The sequence below is a fragment of the Cervus elaphus genome, chromosome 33 (genome assembly GCF_910594005.1).
Source record: "Cervus elaphus chromosome 33, mCerEla1.1, whole genome shotgun sequence".
NCBI lineage: Eukaryota > Metazoa > Chordata > Mammalia > Artiodactyla > Cervidae > Cervus > Cervus elaphus.
Window position 1 is genome coordinate 21,847,643 of NC_057847.1, and position 20,648 is coordinate 21,868,290.

Consider the following 20,648-nt stretch of genomic DNA (forward strand, 5'->3'; position numbering starts at 1 on the left):
AGAGGAGCCTGGCAGGCTACAGTCCATAAGGTCACAAAAAGTCAGACATAACTGAGCACGCATATCACACACTGTATTCTGATTATAAAATGCCTGTGATTTTTCCCTAGGCTAAAGATAAAGAAGTGAGAGGAACAAAACTTGTTGTGACAGGATTGAAAGAAGGAGCATTCTACAAATTTAGAGTTAGAGCAGTCAACATTGCCGGCATTGGAGAACCTGGAGAAGTCACAGATGCCATTGAAATGAAGGACAGACTTGGTAATTACTGATGTTTCTATTATTTTATCAATGTTTGCATTTTGGATTGGAAAGAAAAGCACACTTACTATTTTTAAATTGTCTTCCAGAATTACCTGACCTTCAGTTGGATGCCAGCGTCAGAGATAGAATTGTGGTCCATGCTGGAGGGGTGATTCGGATCATCGCCTATGTGTCTGGAAAGCCTCCTCCAACTGTTACCTGGAACATGAACGAAAGAGCTTTACCTCAAGAGGCCACCATTGAGAGCACAGCCATCAGCTCATCCATGGTCATCAAGAACTGCCAGCGGAGCCACCAAGGCGTCTATTCTCTTCTTGCTAAAAATGCAGCAGGGGAAAGAAAGAAGACAGTTATTGTTGATGTATTAGGTAAAAACTCAGTTTGTCCACACATCTTTTAAAAACAACATTGTATTTCCTCTACAAGAAAGATGTACTATTAAGAAAACTATACTACAAATATTTTGGAAAACAAGAAAAATTACCCACAACCCCATTGACCTCTATTAGCTTTTTTAAAAATTCCCTCCTTACTATTTATCTAATATATACTTTAACATGGCTGTATTCCTACTATGAAGTCCTGTATGCTGCCTTTTTTATATAGCATGCTACCATAAGCATTTACTGTATTTTTTTTTTCATTTATTTTATTAGTTGGAGGCTAATTACTTTACAATATTGTAGTGGTTTTTGTCATACTTTGACATGAATCAGCCATGGAGCATTTACTGTATTATTATATAGTCTTCATAAAAGCAACTTTCTTGCAAATGTCCAAGAATGTTTAACAGTTTGCTAATAAGGTTGACCATTTTTCACATCATGAAGGGAAGTGAAGTGAAGTCGCCCAGTCGTGTCCGACTCTTTGCAACCCCATGGACTGTAGCCCACCAGGTCCATGGGATTTTCCAGGCATGAATACTGGAGTGGGTTGCCGTTTCCTTCTCCACATAGGACCTGCTATTTATTATAATGATGCAAAAATCCCTTTGAAGCTGTCCGCATTCTAATCAAAGAGAAGCATCATACTGGGTTATCAATATTGCATTTCTAGTCCCTGAATATCGAGTTGAACTCTGCAGGGCTTGTTCCCGCCTCTCTCTGACTGCTGTCTTCCAGTGATTTCCTCAGAAAGTGAAGCCTTCTCACTCAGATCTCTCTCTCAGCATGTCTCTAGGTTCAGCCATACTCCAAACACCCAATTCTTATGTTAAAATAACCAGTTCTCTATTGAGCATAATTCATATTTTGAAACCAGTTTGTTTTTATTAATGAAAATGGCATGAAGAAACAATCTCATTGAGCAATTCTTCTGTCCAGTGGCTGTTACTTTATGAACTGGTGTATTTCCAGGTTAAACTGCAACCCTCTCACTGGTCATTCTGAGATTTGGGGTCTTCTGTGCTACTCAGATTCACTGATCACCCTGAAAAAATTCTCTCCCCCTTTTCCTTCTGGAGAGTAAACTAATCACAAAAAATAGTCATGCCGCTCCTCACCCTTCTCCCGTCTCCCTCTGTGCACTTTCCTCCCAACATCACCTTCTTATCTGACGCACGAATTACTAAAAAATTTTTATATACGTGTGTGTATATATATATAAAGCTGTTCCATGAGTCTCTGGTAAAGCAGGGGCAATCAGTAACTACTGCAAACTTACTTTATTTTAAAATACGGTTGAATATAGACACCAGGAAAGAAAGAAAAAAAAACCTCAATAAACACAAAATCTTACTTTTTTCGTAACAGTATTTTTGTCTCCCTTTTAAAAACAGAGGGTAACAAATATTGAGCCCTGTAGTTCATTGAAGTCAAACAAGCAGAAACCTTCCCCTCTTATCTCTAGATGTACCAGGCCCTGTGGGAATACCGTTCCTGGCTCACAACCTGACCAATGACTCCTGCAAGCTGACATGGTTCTCACCAGAAGATGATGGGGGCTCTCCCATCACCAACTATGTCATTGAAAAGCGGGAAGCTGACCGCAGAGCATGGACCCCAGTGACATACACAGTTACCCGACAAAATGCTACTGTCCAGGGTCTCATTCAAGGAAAAGCCTACTTTTTCCGAATTGCGGCTGAAAATAGTATTGGCATGGGCCCATTTGTTGAGACCACAGATGCACTTGTCATAAGAGATCCAATCAGTAAGTACGGTTTAAAACTATTTCATCCTTAATCACTTCTTCATTTAATCAAAGGCTGTTGTGACAAAATAGGTGTATAAATAAATGCCAAACATTTCATCTGACAAATACTCAGTATCTGATGTTGGTTCTATTTGAATGTGACTGTGAAAGAGATTATGGGAGTACATATTCCTCAGATCCTTCCATATAATACTGCACTTTTAAAATTTTCACTTAATGGCATAAACATGAAGTAGTTTCCTAACTCTAAAACTACCAGCTCTGGAGAACTTTCCTGAATTATCTGGTCTCAATGAACCTCTATTTTGTCATCTGGAAATCAGACTGTATTGGATCCCTTTTAGCTACTCATTTTGTGTTGAGATATCTTTTGTTACTTATCAAACAAATAGTTTAATGTTTAAATGCAATCCTCGGAAAGTAGTACTTAGCACATTCTCCTACATTTTTAACGTTTGTCTCACTGTCATTCCACACTTGCAGCTGTACCAGAGCGTCCTGAAGACCTGGAAGTCAAAGAAGTTACCAAAGAGTCTGTCACTTTGACTTGGAATCCCCCTAAGTATGATGGCGGATCCGAAATTATCAACTATGTCCTGGAAAGCCGTCTCATTGGGACTGAGAAGTTCCACAAAGTTACAACTGACAACTTGATGAGCAGGAAATACACCGTGAAAGGCTTAAAAGAAGGCGATACCTACGAGTACCGCGTCAGTGCTGTCAATATTGTTGGACAAGGCAAACCATCATTTTGCACCAAGCCAATCACTTGCAAGGATGAGCTGGGTATGTGTCAAATGCAGCTTACACTTTGAAAACTTGTACACATACAGATTTACTGTAAGACATCAGTCAGACTGACTTGCCGTTATCATTATCCATTTCAGCTCCTCCAACGCTTGATCTCGACTTCAGAGATAAGCTTACAGTTCGAGTTGGTGAAGCTTTTGCCCTTACTGGCCGTTACTCAGGCAAACCAAAGCCTAAAGTTTCTTGGTTCAAAGATGAAGCTGATGTGCTAGAAGATGACCGCACTCATATAAAGACCACCCCGACGACGCTTGCTCTAGAGAAGCTCAAGGCCAAGCGTTCAGATTCTGGCAAATACTGTGTGGTTGTGGAGAACAGTACAGGCTCCAGGAAGGGTGTCTGTCAAGTTAATGTTGTTGGTAAGTATTATTTAGCAAGTATTAGAAATATTCTGTTCCAAAGCAGAAGTGGAAATAACATTTTGTGCTGTTTTTTTTTTTTTTTTCTTTTCTTTTATTCAGACCGTCCTGGACCACCAGTAGGACCAGTTATTTTTGATGAGGTGACAAAAGATTACATGGTTATCTCTTGGAAGCCGCCTTTAGATGACGGAGGCAGTGAAATTACCAATTACATTATTGAGAAGAAGGAGGTGGGCAAAGATGTTTGGATGCCTGTGACATCTGCAAGTGCCAAAACAACATGCAAAGTTTCTAAACTGCTTGAAGGAAAAGATTATATTTTCCGGATACATGCTGAAAACCTGTATGGAATAAGTGATCCTCTGGTGTCTGATTCAATGAAAGCCAAAGATCGCTTCAGTATGCATCGTATTCCTTTTCAGTGATTTCATGTTTGCCCTTGTTACCAGGAAGAATTAAATCTCTAACACATTGCGCTAATGTTTGTTACAGGGGTTCCTGATGCACCTGACCAGCCAATCGTTACAGAAGTTACCAAAGACTCTGCATTAGTCTCCTGGAACCAGCCACATGATGGAGGAAAGCCCATCACAAACTACATCCTGGAAAAGAGAGAAACTATGTCTAAACAATGGGCTAGAGTTACCAGAGAGCCTATCCATCCATACACTAAATTTAGGGTTCCTGATCTTCTAGAGGGGTGTCACTATGAATTCCGGGTTTCTGCAGAAAATGAAATTGGTATTGGAGACCCCAGTCCACCATCCAAACCAGTCTTTGCTAAAGACCCAATTGGTATAGTACTAAAGCATTCTTTCACCTTTCATTTTATCTGAGTTTGTTTCCAGCTATATTCTAACTCTGTCTTGGTTTTCTCTTTTATTATGTAGCTAAACCAAGTCCACCTGTTAATCCTGAAGCAACAGATACAACATGTAATTCAGTTGATCTAACCTGGCAGCCACCACGTCGTGATGGTGGGAGCAAGATTCTGGGTTACATTGTTGAGTACCAGCAAGTTGGAGATGAAGAATGGAAAAGAGCCAATCACACTCCTGAGTCTTGTCCTGAAACTAACTATAAAGTCACCGGTCTTCGGGATGGTCAGTCCTATAAGTTCAGAGTAATAGCAGTCAATGCAGCTGGCGAGTCAGATCCAGCTCATGTTCCTGAGCCAGTGCTAGTAAAAGACAGGCTCGGTGAGTACACACATTCTCAGCTGCCTCTGCAAGGGAGACAGGTTTCATTGTCTATGCTTAACTGTAAAATACATGAACAAAGCAAATCTGAAAGTACCATTCTCTTTATTCTAGAACCCCCTGAGTTGATTCTTGATGCCAACATGGCAAGAGAACAACACATAAGGGTTGGTGACACTCTAAGGCTCAGTGCCGTCATCAAAGGAGTGCCGTTCCCAAAAGTAACCTGGAAAAAGGAAGACAGAGAGGCTCCAACTAAAGCAAGAATTGATGTCACTCCAGTTGGCAGCAAGCTTGAAATTCGTAATGCTGCCCATGAAGATGGTGGAATTTACTCCTTAACAGTGGAGAATCCAGCTGGTTCAAAAACTGTCTCAGTTAAAGTACTCGTATTAGGTAAGAATTTTAGTGCTTGTGATGTACTTAATGCAGTAACATATAAAAGTAACTCAATACATTTTGAGTTCTTAGCTGGATTAAATCACTCACATAACTGTGTTATTTAACACTTTTCAGATAAGCCTGGGCCACCTAGAGATCTGGAAGTCAGTGAAATAAGGAAAGATTCTTGTTACCTTACTTGGAAGGAACCCCTGGATGATGGTGGTTCTGTTATTACAAATTATGTGGTTGAGAGGAAAGATGTTGCCAGTGCCCAGTGGTCACCTCTTTCAACTACATCAAAGAAAAAGAGTCACTTGGCTAAACATCTTAATGAAGGCAGTCAGTATGTCTTCCGAGTTGCTGCTGAGAACCAGTATGGACGTGGTCCGTTTGTGGAAACACCTAGACCCATCAAAGCTGTGGATCCCCTACGTAAGTTGCTCTCTTTGGATACAAAAGTACTGTTTGACTGTCTTTGAGAATATTATTTATTCATCATAACTTCTTCTGAAAAGATCCCCCAGGGCCACCCAAGAACCTACACCATGTGGATGTTGACAAGACTGAAGTCTCCCTTGTTTGGAATAAGCCAGACCGCGATGGTGGTTCTCCAATCACAGGATATTTGGTAGAATATCAGGAAGAGGGCACCCAAGACTGGATTAAGTTCAAGACCGTGACAAACTTAGAGTGTGTTGTTACCGGACTACAACAAGGAAAGACCTATAGATTCCGGGTAAAAGCTGAAAACATTGTGGGTCTTGGTCTCCCTGACACAACTATCCCAATAGAATGTCAAGAAAAACTAGGTAAATCTTAGATTGGCACTATTTTCCTTCTTTTTAAAATTATTCATATGTGATATTATCCATATTGTCAAAAGCAAAATCTAATTTCCTCATGTTTACTTTCCAGTGCCTCCATCCGTGGAGCTGGATGTGAAATTAATTGAAGGCCTTGTGGTAAAAGCCGGAACTACAGTCAGATTCCCTGCCATCATAAGAGGTGTCCCCATTCCTACTGCAAAGTGGACAACCGATGGGAATGAGATTAAAACAGATGAACGCTATACAGTTGAAACTGACAACTTCTCATCAGTACTCACCATTAAGAGCTGCTTAAGGAAAGACACTGGGGAATATCAGATCACAGTGTCCAATGCAGCTGGCACCAAAACAGTAGCCGTACATCTTACTGTTCTTGATGTTCCTGGTCCACCAACAGGCCCTATTAATATCCTGGAAGTTACCCCTGAATATATGACTATATCATGGCAGCCACCTAAGGATGATGGAGGAAGCCCTGTGATAAATTACATCGTTGAGAAAAAAGACACAAAGAAAGACACATGGGGTGTGGTCTCTTCAGGTAGCAGCAAGACAAAGTTGAAAGTCCCACACCTGCAAAAGGGATATGAATATGTCTTCCGAGTGAAAGCAGAGAATAAGATTGGTATCGGCCCTCCTCTTGACTCTGTACCTACTGTTGCTAAACATAAATTTAGTCCTCCATCTCCTCCTGGTAAACCAGTGGTTACTGACGTTACTGAAAACGCTGCAACAGTGGCGTGGACCCTGCCAAAATCTGATGGCGGGAGTCCAATAACTGGTTACTATCTGGAGCGTCGAGAAGTAACAGGCAAATGGGTGCGAGTGAACAAAACTCCTCTAGCGGACCTGAAGTTCAGAGTGACTGGACTCTATGAGGGAAATACATATGAGTTTAGAGTCTTTGCTGAGAACCTTGCAGGACTAAGCAATCCATCCCCAAGTTCTGATCCAATAAAAGCTTGCCGGCCCATCAAACCACCTGGACCACCTATTAATCCTAAGCTGAAAGACAAGACCAGAGAATCAGCTGATCTGGTATGGACAAAGCCTCTCAGCGATGGTGGTAGCCCCATTCTGGGCTATGTAGTAGAATGTCAGAAAGCTGGGACAACACAGTGGAACAGGATTAACAAAGATGAACTCATTAGGCAGTGTGCCTTTAGGGTACCTGGACTCATCGAAGGAAATGAGTACAGATTCCGTATAAAGGCAGCTAACATTGTGGGAGAGGGAGAGCCACGCGAACTAGCAGAATCTGTAATTGCAAAGGACATCCTTCATCCTCCAGAAGTAGAACTTGATGTAACCTGTCGTGATGTCATCACCGTCAGAGTGGGCCAGACTATCCGCATTCTTGCTCGGGTCAAAGGCAGACCTGAACCAGACATAACTTGGTCCAAGGAAGGCAAAGCATTGGTCCGAGATAAGCGGGTTAACATAATTCACGATCTGCCTCGTGTTGAGTTACAAATTAAAGAAGCTGTTAGAGCTGATCATGGCAAGTACATCATCTCAGCCAAGAACAGCAGTGGACATGCCCAAGGTTTTGCTATCGTTAATGTCCTTGACAGACCTGGGCCTTGCCAGAATTTAAAGGTCACCAATGTAACCAAAGAGAACTGTACAATTTCTTGGGAAAACCCACTAGACAATGGTGGCTCAGAAATAACAAACTTTATAGTGGAATATCGCAAACCAAATCAGAAAGGCTGGTCAATTGTCGCCTCAGATGTCACTAAGCGATTAATCAAGGCCAACCTCTTAGCCAACAACGAGTACTATTTCCGAGTTTGTGCAGAGAATAAAGTAGGTGTTGGGCCAACCATTGAAACCAAAACTCCAATTCTGGCTATTAACCCTATTGATAGACCAGGGGAGCCTGAAAACCTTCATATTGCAGATAAAGGAAAGACATTTGTCTATCTAAAATGGAGGCGGCCTGATTATGATGGTGGTAGCCCAAATCTATCATATCATGTTGAAAGGAGGCTGAAGGGCTCTGCTGATTGGGAAAGAGTGCATAAAGGAAGCATTAAAGAAACCCACTACATGGTTGACAAATGTGTTGAAAACCAGATTTATGAGTTCAGAGTGCAAACAAAGAATGAAGGTGGGGAAAGTGACTGGGTAAAGACAGAGGAAGTTGTTGTGAAGGAAGACTTACAGAAACCAGTACTCGATCTGAAATTAAGTGGTGTGCTCACTGTCAAAGCAGGAGATACCATTCGACTTGAGGCAGGTGTTAGAGGCAAACCGTTCCCAGAAGTTTCATGGACCAAGGACAAAGATGCTACAGACTTAACAAGATCACCGAGGGTCAAGATTGACACCAGTGGTGATTCGTCTAAATTTTCTCTTACTAAAGCAAAGCGAAGTGACGGTGGTAAATACGTAATTACAGCAACTAACACAGCTGGTAGTTTTGTGGCCTTTGCCACCGTGAATGTTTTGGATAAGCCTGGTCCTGTAAGAAATCTGAAAATTACTGATGTGTGTACTGACAGGTGTTCTCTTCGCTGGGATCCACCAGAGGATGATGGTGGCTGTGAGATCCAAAATTATATTTTAGAAAAATGTGAGAGCAAGAGAATGGTTTGGTCCACCTTTTCCTCTACTATCTTAACCCCTGGTACTACAGTAACACGTCTCATAGAAGGAAATGAATATATTTTCAGAGTCCGTGCAGAAAATAAAATAGGCACAGGGCCTCCAACAGAAACTAAGCCAGTCATTGCAAAAACCAAATATGATAAACCTGGTCGCCCTGACCCCCCAGAAATCACTAAAGTAAGCAAAGAAGAGATGACCGTGGTTTGGACGCCACCTGAATATGATGGTGGAAAGTCCATCACAGGATACTATTTGGAGAAAAAGGAAAAGCATTCAACACGATGGGTCCCTGTCAACAAGAGTGCAATTCCTGAGAGACGTCTAAAAGTACAGAATCTCCTCCCAGGACACGAGTATCAGTTCCGCGTCAAGGCAGAAAATGAAGTTGGAATTGGAGAACCAAGCTTGCCGTCAAGACCAGTGGTGGCAAAAGACCCCATAGGTATGATGTTCTTGTTTTTCTCTGGTATTATGTCAACTCTTAATCTCAAATGCAGAGGTATTAGACAAATAAGTTAAATCCATAACATCAAAACTTTATCTTAGCCAGTATTTTTCCAAATAGATCTTTTACCAAATCACCTAAAATGTACAAACAATGGTAGATTCTAAATTTGCAAAGGAAAATAAGGAGGACTTATTTAGCAATTGAGAAACTGAATGTACTATGTGTGGTTAATTAAGAACAGACTGTATAAAATTATACATTAACATATCACTAGTAGTGGTTAACCATGTGTAAATTTATTCTTACATAATTTACTTTCAGAACCACCTGGTCCGCCGACCAATCTCAAAGTGGTTGATACAACCAAAAGTTCCATAACTCTTGGGTGGGGTAAACCAGTGTATGATGGTGGTGCACCGATCATTGGCTATGTTGTGGAAATGAGACCTAAAAAAGCAGACATGTCACCAGATGAAGGCTGGAAAAGGTGCAATGCTGCAGCGCAACTTGTCCGCATGGAATTCACCGTGACCAGCTTGGATGAGAACCAGGAATATGAGTTCAGGGTTTGTGCCCAAAACCAAGTTGGCATCGGGCGCCCTGCAGAACTAAAGGATGCTATTAAACCTAAAGAAATCCTAGGTGAGGCCCTAGGTTATCACTTGGTTCATTGTTTCACTTCTCACATGACTTCCCCACATTCTGAAGTCAGCTAATGGCCTTCGTGTCATTTGTAGAACCTCCAGAGATTGACTTGGATGCCAGCATGAGAAAACTGGTCACCGTGAGGGCAGGATGCCCCATCCGACTATTTGCCATCGTGAGAGGGCGACCAGCCCCTAAGGTCACCTGGAGAAAAGTGGGTATTGATAACGTGGTCAGAAAAGGACAGGTCGATTTGGTTGACACTATGGCCTTCCTCGTCATCCCCAATTCTACACGTGACGACTCAGGAAAATACTCCTTGACGCTTGTGAACCCGGCGGGAGAAAAGGCCGTGTTTGTGAATGTCAGAGTATTAGGTGGGTGGTGAACAACTGTCTTCCTCCCCTTCAAAAACTCCTTAGTTAATCAGGAGGCTGAGGGAACTCATATATCTAATCTTGTGGTTCTTTACAGATACCCCTGGGCCCGTCTCTGATTTAAAAGTTTCAGATGTCACTAAAACATCATGCCACATTTCCTGGGCCCCTCCCGAGAATGATGGCGGGAGCCAGGTGACACATTATATTGTGGAGAAACGTGAGGCCGAGAGAAAGACATGGTCGACAGTCACCCCAGAAGTGAAGAAAACGAGCTTCCATGTCACCAATCTTGTCCCCGGGACAGAGTATTTCTTCAGAGTGACTGCTGTCAATGAGTATGGCCCCGGTGTCCCAACAGATGTCCCCAAACCGGTGCTTGCGACGGACCCTCTAAGTAAGTCACATCCTTTCTCCCCTCTCTTAACCCCAGTCCCTGACTTCAGTCAAGTCAAGACACTAAACATTTACCAGATACCGAAACCCTAAAGGGCTTTAACTCGTAGAAACCTACACAGCACAAAAAAATATCTAACTCACTCACTGAAGACTTTTTTGATCTGCCTCATCGAGTACTTTTTACTTTTCAACAGCCCGAACCACATTTTCCACATACTTTGAAGCATGTGGCATATGAAAACATTAATGTATATTACAAAGGGATGGATTTGGCTACCTGGACTGTTTTTTCTTAATCACGTTTTTCTTCCAGGTGAGCCGGATCCCCCCAGGAAACTCGAGGTTACTGAAATGACAAAGAACAGCGCTGTATTAGCCTGGTTACCGCCCCTGCGTGACGGAGGTGCTAAAATCGACGGCTACATCGTTAGTTACAGGGAAGAGGAGCAGCCTGCAGACCGCTGGACAGAGTACTCAGTGGTGAAAGACCTCAGCCTGGTTGTCACTGGCCTCAAGGAAGGGAAGAAATACAAATTTAGAGTAGCGGCCAGAAATGCTGTGGGAGTCAGTTTGCCAAGAGAAGCTGAAGGCGTGTACGAAGCCAAAGAACAGCTGTGTAAGTGGTCACTGAGTCATTTTTATCATGTGATTAAAGTTTACAAGAATTTTCTTTTGACATGGAGACATTTATCCCTCAAGAATCTAATTCCAGAAATACCTGAAATATAGTAGAGAATAACGGTTTTAAAACATTTGCACCCACAACACATGGTAAAACACCTTAAATCATGACACAGCACACACATACATATATATATATATAACTTTAAAAAGAAGTTTCTTAGAGCAACACCCATCCTTATTATGTATGCTGGACTCTGGTATTTTCAATTCAATCTCATTCTTTTTAAAAAGTATTAGCAGTGATGCAAACATCAACTGGAACCTGCTAATAGGTTGCTATTCACCATCTGAAAAACACAAGTATAGTTCCTCATTAGAGAAAATTTAACCTCCCCACGAAATTAATGTATCTTCATCTTACTTTTAGTGCCACCCAAGATCCTCATGCCAGAGCAAATTACTATCAAAGCTGGGAAGAAACTCCGAATCGAAGCCCATGTGTATGGAAAGCCTAATCCGGTCTGTAAATGGAAAAAAGGAGAAGATGACGTTGTCACGTCCAGCCACCTGGCTGTGCATAAAGCAGAGAATTCTTCAGTTCTGATCATAAAAGATGTTACTAGGAAAGACAGCGGTTACTACAGCCTCACTGCAGAGAACAGTTCTGGGACAGACACTCAGAAAATCAAAGTCATCGTCATGGGTAGGTTAAGCATTAGACAAACAGTCATCCACATGTGAAGATCAGAAGCATTTTTTCCAGCCCCATTCCTGTCCTTACCTTCCTCTCCTCTCGGTTCACATAGATGCTCCTGGACCCCCGCAGCCTCCGTTTGACATTTCTGACATAGACGCTGATGCCTGCTCCCTGTCCTGGCACATTCCTCTGGAGGACGGAGGCAGTAACATCACCAATTACATCGTGGAGAAGTGTGACGTGAGCCGAGGTGACTGGGTGACAGCACTGGCTTCAGTGACAAAAACTTCCTGCAGGGTTGGAAAACTGATCCCAGGCCAAGAGTACATCTTCCGGGTCCGTGCCGAGAATCGATTTGGCATTTCAGAGCCTCTTACATCTCCGAAGATGCTGGCTAAGTTCCCATTTGGTATGTTCCTTTCAGGACAAAAAACTGAACTGTTTTCTTTCTAATCTGTTACTTAGGCTGGAAACTGACATTTCCCTGGTCTTCACCTCCAGGTGTTCCCAGTGAACCCAAGAACGCACGTGTCACTAAAGTCAACAAAGAGTGCATCTTTGTGGCGTGGGACAGACCCGATAGCGACGGAGGTAGCCCCATTACTGGTTACCTGATTGAACGCAAAGAAAGAAACAGTTTGCTCTGGGTGAAAGCCAATGACACCCCTGTCCGATCAACTGAATATCCCTGTGCTGGCCTGGTAGAAGGCCTTGAGTATTCATTCAGAATCTATGCCCTCAACAAAGCTGGATCCAGCCCACCCAGCAAACCGACTGAATATGTGACTGCAAGAACTCCAGTTGGTGAGTAATTTTTTTTTTTTTTTTAAGTATTATGAGGACACATTTAAATCTTGGCACCTCTAAACGTTACTATTTCCATTCAGAAATATGTTTTGGGCGATACAGTGAAATAGAACATTTCTGATGTTAAAGACAAATGCTGAGAATATCTCTTTTGGTTCTAGATCCTCCTGGCAAGCCTGAAGTCATTGATGTTTCCAAGAGTACTGTATCTCTTGTCTGGGCTCGTCCTAAGCATGACGGAGGCAGCAAAATTATTGGCTATTTCGTAGAAGCTTGCAAACTTCCTGGTGATAAGTGGATACGGTGTAATACTTCACCTCACCAGATTCCCCAGGAAGAGTTCACAGTGACTGACTTAGAAGAGAAGGCTCAGTATCAATTCAGAGCAATTGCCAAGACCGCAGTAAATATCAGCCAGCCTTCTGAACCTTCCGATCCAGTGACTATCATGGCAGAAAGTGGTAAGATTCTGTTGGACATTCTATACAAAGGAAGACATCACTCATAATATATGTTTCCCCTAATAAAAAACTAAGTCTACATTTGTGAAAATAAGGACATATAAAATGATAGGTACTTTGTATACAGACATTAAAAATTATGATTATAGAGAATCTTAATAACAAGTTAAACTAAAAAGCGAGATAGCGAACTGTGAAGACCACATATTTTTAACCATACACATGCACAGAAAGATGCCCCCCCAAAATGCACCAAAATGATAAGAGTGAAGCTTTAAGGATGCTGGGATGATGGGTAATATCTTTACATTTTTCTTTATACTGTCAGCATTATCAAATTTTGGCATTAAACTTGTATTTCTTTTATAATGAATAGTTACTTTAAGAAAATCCCATCTTGAAAAAGATAGCATATTTATTTCTCATGTTTACAAATAAGCATTATATAATATAGCTTTGCATATATTAAATCCCTTTATCTTACTTCTTTCCAGTACCTCCCAGGATAGACCTGAGTGTGGCTATGAAATCTTTGCTTACTGTGAAAGCTGGAACCAACGTTTGCCTGGATGCTACTGTTTTTGGCAAACCGAAGCCCACGGTCTCTTGGAAGAAGGATGGCACGCTGCTGAAACCATCGGAAGGGATCAAGATGGCCATGCAGCGGAACCTGTGCACCCTGGAGCTGTTCAGTGTGACCCGGAAAGACTCAGGGGACTACACCATCACTGCTGAAAACCCAAGTGGCTCCAAATCAGCCACTATCAAGCTCAAAGTGTTAGGTAACTAAAGCACTTCACTAGAATCTCAGGCTTCACTTTGGTTAATGTGATGTCATAGAATTTACAAAATTAACATGTGAGAAAAGATACCTAACTTGATGTATCTTTTGTCATCATGGAATTATTCTCAACACAGGACAATAGTGTTTTACAGCTGAAAAGACCATTAGAGATCACATATCCCAGACACATAATTTTAGATATGAGGAAATTAAGATCTGGAGAAAAGTAACTTCCAAGGTCGTACAAGAAGTTAATGACAGTATAAAGACAGCAGCCCAGGTCTCCAGTCCTCCACTCTGTTCATCCCCTATTTCACATGTTTGGGTGAAAGACTTAACTTTTCTTTCTTATCCTTTCAGATAAACCAGGTCCTCCAGCATCCGTTAAAATCAACAAAATGTATTCGGATCGTGCAATGCTTTCTTGGGAACCTCCTCTTGAAGATGGAGGCTCAGAAATTACCAACTATATTGTTGACAAACGTGAAACGAGCAGACCCAACTGGGCACAAGTCTCTGCTACCGTGCCCATCACTAGCTGCAGTGTGGAGAAACTGATAGAGGGCCATGAGTATCAGTTCCGAATTTGTGCTGAAAATAAATACGGCGTGGGCGACCCGATCTTAACTGAGCCAGCAATTGCCAAAAACCCGTACGGTAAGAATGTTTTCCTGCAGTTTTTCATTCTACTTTTGAAATGTTACCTTTTAGACTGGGACATAAACCTGTCAATTAATCTCTGCAGATCCACCTGGACGCTGCGATCCTCCTGTTATTAGCAATGTAACCAAAGACCACATGACCGTCAGCTGGAAACCCCCAGCAGATGATGGCGGCTCCCCCATCACCGGCTATTTGGTTGAAAAGCGGGAAACCCACGCAGTTAACTGGACTAAAGTCAACAGAAAACCTGTGATAGAAAGAACAATAAAAGCAACAGGTCTCCAAGAAGGCACAGAATATGAGTTCCGAGTTATAGCAATCAACAAGGCTGGACCTGGCAAACCCAGCGATGCCTCCAAAGCTGTTTATGCCCAAGATCCTCTGTGTAAGTGTTCATGGAAGAGTCCCACAGATGTTTGATAACCAGCATTCAACAACTGGGAATGAGGTTTTAATGAAAATTTTCTATTATTATCCTTAGATCCTCCTGGACCACCAGCTTTCCCCAAAGTATATGACACAACCCGGAGCTCCGTGAGTCTAACGTGGGGCAAGCCAGCCTACGACGGTGGCAGTCCTATCATTGGTTACCTTGTTGAAGTGAAACGAGCTGATTCGGATAACTGGGTGAGGTGCAATTTACCCCAGAAGCTCCAGAAAACCCGCTTTGAGGTCACCGGCCTGATGGAAAACACAGAATACCAGTTCCGCGTGTATGCCGTTAATAAGATTGGATACAGTGACCCCAGTGATGTGCCAGACAAACACTGTCCCAAGGACATTTTAAGTAAGTATTACCAGGAGAAAGATACAGAACTCTTTTCATCAGTCATACTTTAAGAGGGAATATACAGAACTCCTCTACGTAGATTTATTTATTTACAAGTTTTAGGGTTGGTAACTCTAGAAGTATGTTGTAGGAGAGCTGGGTTGGTATTTTATGGTACTATATAACAAGCCAAATGGAAGGCAAGGTGATTTATGGTTTTGAAATGCTTTTCTTACTTACCTGAGAATTTCCTGTCTTCAAAAGATTATGGAATATAGGGATTTTATTGAGAATAAAAAGTTGTTGTTGTTTTTTTTTAAACTAAGTAGTGAGCTATTTCGGAGAAGGAAATGGCAACCCACTCCAGTATTCTTGCCCAGAAAATCTCAGGGACAGAGGAGCCTGGTGGGCTGCTGTCCATGGGATCGCACAGAGTCAGACACGACTGAAGCGACTTAGCAGCAATGAGCTACATTCTTAGGTTTTTATTTTCTCTTCTAACCCACCCCTCTCCATCTTAATTTCTTTTCCCATCATTTCTTCTATTCACTTATTCTCCCTAATCAATGCTCCTGTTACTTTGAATGACACTTAACCCACTATGTACTTTTCTTCCTACAATGGAATAAAGAAAGCCAGAGTGGAAGAAAGCCCAAAATCAGTCATGTAATATACAGAGAGTTTAAGAGTATGTAAGATTCATGAGATAAGGAGATGCAGATCCTCCAGGGAAAATGTGGGTTGGCCCATAGGATACTAGAAAATAGAAAGGTCGATAATTACTACAGAGTCTTAAGATAGTTGGCAAAAGTTTTGAGGATTATATTAAGAATTTTTTCAAGAACTAGAAATCAGAAACATATTTTAGGAGTTATCAGGCCAGTCCTTGGAAATACATGTTACTCTAACTTTCTTCACTCCAACATTAAACAGTTCCACCTGAGGGAGAACTTGATGCTGATTTGAGGAAGACACTCATATTGCGTGCTGGAGTTACCATGAGACTGTACGTGCCAGTAAAAGGACGTCCACCTCCCAAGATAACTTGGTCTAAACCAAATGTCAATCTAAGAGAAAGGATTGGACTGGACATAAAGTCCACTGACTTTGACACCTTCTTGCGCTGTGAAAATGTGAACAAATATGATGCAGGAAAATACATCTTGACTCTGGAGAACAGCTGTGGTAAAAAGGAATATACCATTGTAGTGAAAGTGCTTGGTAAGTCTACATGGAAAAACAATCATATATATGTTTAAAATGTAGCCAGTGTGTCTTTTAGGTATTCATTTCTTATTTACCCACTATTTATTCAGATACTCCTGGGCCACCCATCAACGTGACTGTCAAAGAAATATCCAAAGATTCTGCTTATATTACCTGGGATCCTCCCATTATTGACGGTGGAAGCCCCATCATAAACTATGTGGTAGAGAAGCGTGATGCAGAGAGGAAGTCCTGGTCTACTGTGACAACAGAGTGCTCAAAAACAAGCTTCAGAGTGTCTAACCTGGAGGAGGGAAAATCCTACTTCTTCAGGGTGTTTGCTGAAAACGAGTATGGCATTGGTGATCCCGGTGAGACACGTGATGCTGTCAAAGCTTCCGGTAAGCAAATGTAGCTACCACCCCATCATTTTGAGTGACACCTTACCTTGGTTTTCTGGGGCTTAGACTCATCATTTCTCCTTTGCTTTAGAAACCCCTGGACCAGTTGTGGACCTGAAGGTGACTTCTGTTACCAAGTCATCTTGTAGCATAGGCTGGAAGAAGCCTCGCAGCGATGGTGGAAGTCGAATTATTGGATATGTCGTTGATTTCCTGACTGAAGAAAATAAGTGGCAACGAGTCATGAAATCATTAAGCTTACAGTACACCACAAAAGACTTGACTGAAGGGAAGGAATACACCTTCCGAGTGAGCGCAGAGAATGAAAATGGAGAAGGCACCCCAAGTGAAATCAGTGCTGTGGCGAAGGATGACGTCGGTAAGCGCTTACCGTCATCTCCACTTCCCCTCTGTCATCTAAAGCGCACTCTTGGGACTTCCCTGGCAGTCCAGTGGTTAAGACTTAGCCTTCCAGTACATGGAAGTGGGTTCTCAAGTTCAATCCTTGGTCAGGGAGTTAAGATCCTACATGCCTCATGGCCAAAAAACCAAAGCATAAAACAGAAATAACATCGTGACAAATTCAATAGAGACTTTTAAAATGTGCCATATAAAAAACTAAAAGTGCTCTTGAGCCCTATTCCCTAGCTTACGTAAAAACCCTTTAAAAACTATAATGATCTGAAAAAATTAACTGCCTGGCATTAAAAAATGACTTATCTCTGCTGTTTTACAGTGGCTCCTGACCTTGACTTAAAGGACCTACCAGACTTGTGCTACTTGGCCAAAGAAAACAGCAACTTCCGTCTTAAGATCCCCATAAAAGGCAAGCCAGTTCCATCCGTGTCCTGGAAGAAAGGGGAAGACCCTCTAGCAACAGACACAAGAGTCAGCGTTGAGTCGTCTGCAGTTAACACCACTCTTGTCGTATATGATTGCCGAAAATCTGATGCTGGAAAATACACAATCACACTGAAGAATGTGGCTGGCACCAAGGAAGGGACTCTCACCATAAAAGTTGTTGGCAAGCCTGGCATCCCCACTGGACCGATCAAATTTGAAGAAGTCACAGCAGAAGCCATAACCTTAAAGTGGGGTCCTCCAAAGGACGATGGAGGTTCTGAGATCACCAACTACATCCTAGAGAAGAGAGATTCTGTAAACAACAAGTGGGTGACTTGTGCCTCGGCTGTCCAGAAAACCACTTTCAGGGTCATGAGACTCCATGAGGGGATGGAATACACCTTCCGGGTCAGTGCCGAAAATAAATACGGTGTAGGAGAGGGTCTGAAATCGGAGCCAATTGTTGCCAGACACCCATTTGGTAAGTGTCTCAAGGTCAGAAAACATAAAGCAGAACATGGTTCCAGTTCATTTAGAATACATTCCTGATTATAAATCTTGAATTATCTCCTTTTTCCTAGATGTGCCTGATGCTCCCCCACCTCCCAATATCGTGGATGTCAGACATGACTCCGTATCTCTAACATGGACTGACCCCAGGAAAACTGGAGGTTCTCCGATTACAGGTATTTTGTTGGCTCTTATCCTAGAGCATTTACATTAGTATTTTTTCCAAATCTTCCTCCCCGAAAACAAGCTGAACCTGTGCTACTTACTCATAGTACTATCTGCACATCCAAAAGTGAATGTTCCGTTTTTCAGTTCGTTGTGCATTCAGAACATTAAGAATTAAGTAAGCTAAATCATTAAGCTAACTTCATTTGAATGAAAAACTCCTAATGTAATAGTTAATAAAGGCTTTCTAAATGATAGTATCTATTTTTATAAGTTAAAATGTTTCAACAGAAGGTGCCAGAATAAGTCTATTCCAGGAGATAAAAATATCCCTATGGCTAGGTAATAAAAGTATAGATACAAACAGGAATGATTATTTGTTCTGCGTGTGTGTGTATTTAAAAATCAGGCTACATTTGTACTTTCTATGTGAACTGACACATCACTGGGTCTTTTGTAGGGTATCATATCGAGTTCAAGGAAAGAAACAGCCTTTTGTGGAAGAGAGCTAATAAGACTCCTATTAGGATGAAAGACTTCAAAGTGACAGGACTGACTGAAGGTCTGGAATATGAGTTCCGAGTTATGGCAATCAACTTAGCAGGAGTAGGCAAACCAAGCCTGCCATCAGAGCCAGTCGTGGCCCTTGATCCAATTGGTAAGTCATTATACAGAGACTTTGTATAATGTCTCTTTGTATTTCTTCATGAAGAAAACATTGGTGTGTGGCTGACTGGGTTGGTTGCTTTGTTGCTTTATTTTAGATCCTCCTGGCAAACCTGAGGTTATCAGTGTAACAAGGAATTCAGTGACTCTCGTCTGGACTGAACCTAAATATGATGGTGGCCATAAGTTGACTGGCTATATAGTAGAGAAGCGAGATCTTCCCTCTAAATCCTGGACGAAAGCCAACCATGTTAATGTCCCAGATTGTGCCTTTACTGTTACTGACCTTGTCGAGGGCGGGAAATATGAATTCCGAATTAGAGCAAAGAATACAGCAGGTGCTATCAGTGCTCCATCAGAGAGTACAGGAACCATTATCTGCAAAGATGAATATGGTAGGTCTATTTTATTTTTTATGCACATTAAAAAAGAAAAAACAGTAAATTAAGCCACCTTCCTTTTCTGATTCAATGTTTGTTTTTGTTTCTTTTTTTTCCTTTGCAGAGGCACCAACCATTGTTCTTGATCCCACAATAAAAGACGGGCTAACAGTTAAAGCAGGAGACACCATAATTCTGAGTGCCATTAGCATTCTTGGCAAGCCTCTTCCAAAATCAAGTTGGTCCAGGGCAGGAAAAGACATACGACCATCAGATATCGTTCAGATAACTTCAACCCCAACATCTTCCATGCTTGCTGTCAAATATGCCACTAGAAAAGATGCTGGTGAATACACCATCACTGCTACTAATCCTTTTGGCACAAAGAGTGAACATGTGAAGGTGACAGTGCTTGATGTACCTGGTCCCCCCGGTCCCATCGAAATCAGTAACGTTTCTGCTGAAAAAGCAACACTCACCTGGACACCTCCCTTGGAAGATGGTGGCTCACCAATTAAGTCCTATATCCTGGAAAAGAGAGAAACCAGCCGACTTCTGTGGACAGCGGTTGCCGAAGATATTCAGTCTTGCAGGCATGTGGCCACCAAACTTATCCAAGGAAACGAGTATGTCTTCCGGGTCTCAGCTGTAAACCAGTATGGCAAAGGAGAACCTGTACAGTCTGAACCTGTCAAAATGGTAGACAGATTTGGTAAGTACAGCATATAAGGGAATTGACACATAAACCTTTGCAGCAGAGCTTAGGAAATCACAGATTTCTCACAAATTTGCTTCCTTTTCAGGTCCGCCTGGCCCCCCTGGAAAGCCAGAGGTTTCCAATGTCACTAAAAACACGGCCACTATCAGTTGGAAAAGGCCAGTTGATGACGGTGGCAGCGAGATCACAGGGTATCATGTAGAAAGGAGAGAGAAGAAAGGCTTGCGATGGGTGAGAGCAACAAAGACTCCAGTTTCTGATCTCAGATGCAAAGTGACAGGACTGCAAGAAGGAAACACCTACGAGTTCCGCGTCAGTGCGGAGAACAAAGCAGGAATCGGTCCGCCTAGTGATGCTTCAAATCCTGTTCTAATGAAAGATGTTGCCTGTTAGTATCTATCTTTTTCAACACAGCTCTTTGGGGAGTGCCGGTATTTAATTTATACCAAATCCAAACCCTTAACATTTTTGT

At 42.0% G+C, this 20,648-nt stretch overlaps 1 protein-coding gene across 1 annotated transcript in view; it reads left to right on the top strand.

Annotated features, from left to right (window-relative positions):
• The window catches only part of TTN (titin), a 276,026-nt gene that overhangs the window by 205,244 nt on the left and 50,134 nt on the right, over positions 1-20,648 (top strand). Inside the window, exons 276-308 of the mRNA XM_043894260.1 lie at positions 111-261; positions 351-632; positions 2,113-2,415; positions 2,902-3,204; positions 3,306-3,587; positions 3,690-3,989; positions 4,083-4,385; positions 4,481-4,789; positions 4,904-5,185; positions 5,306-5,605; positions 5,689-5,982; positions 6,089-9,055; positions 9,383-9,703; positions 9,799-10,083; positions 10,181-10,480; positions 10,796-11,098; positions 11,534-11,809; positions 11,913-12,212; positions 12,305-12,607; positions 12,772-13,071; positions 13,566-13,853; positions 14,216-14,512; positions 14,601-14,903; positions 15,000-15,305; positions 16,221-16,508; positions 16,604-16,894; positions 16,986-17,273; positions 17,631-18,218; positions 18,319-18,423; positions 18,873-19,070; positions 19,177-19,473; positions 19,583-20,170; positions 20,262-20,564. Of these exons, the coding sequence (XP_043750195.1) occupies positions 111-261; positions 351-632; positions 2,113-2,415; positions 2,902-3,204; positions 3,306-3,587; positions 3,690-3,989; positions 4,083-4,385; positions 4,481-4,789; positions 4,904-5,185; positions 5,306-5,605; positions 5,689-5,982; positions 6,089-9,055; positions 9,383-9,703; positions 9,799-10,083; positions 10,181-10,480; positions 10,796-11,098; positions 11,534-11,809; positions 11,913-12,212; positions 12,305-12,607; positions 12,772-13,071; positions 13,566-13,853; positions 14,216-14,512; positions 14,601-14,903; positions 15,000-15,305; positions 16,221-16,508; positions 16,604-16,894; positions 16,986-17,273; positions 17,631-18,218; positions 18,319-18,423; positions 18,873-19,070; positions 19,177-19,473; positions 19,583-20,170; positions 20,262-20,564 (12,604 nt within the window). The remainder of the gene's footprint in view (positions 1-110; positions 262-350; positions 633-2,112; positions 2,416-2,901; positions 3,205-3,305; positions 3,588-3,689; positions 3,990-4,082; positions 4,386-4,480; positions 4,790-4,903; positions 5,186-5,305; positions 5,606-5,688; positions 5,983-6,088; positions 9,056-9,382; positions 9,704-9,798; positions 10,084-10,180; positions 10,481-10,795; positions 11,099-11,533; positions 11,810-11,912; positions 12,213-12,304; positions 12,608-12,771; positions 13,072-13,565; positions 13,854-14,215; positions 14,513-14,600; positions 14,904-14,999; positions 15,306-16,220; positions 16,509-16,603; positions 16,895-16,985; positions 17,274-17,630; positions 18,219-18,318; positions 18,424-18,872; positions 19,071-19,176; positions 19,474-19,582; positions 20,171-20,261; positions 20,565-20,648) is intronic.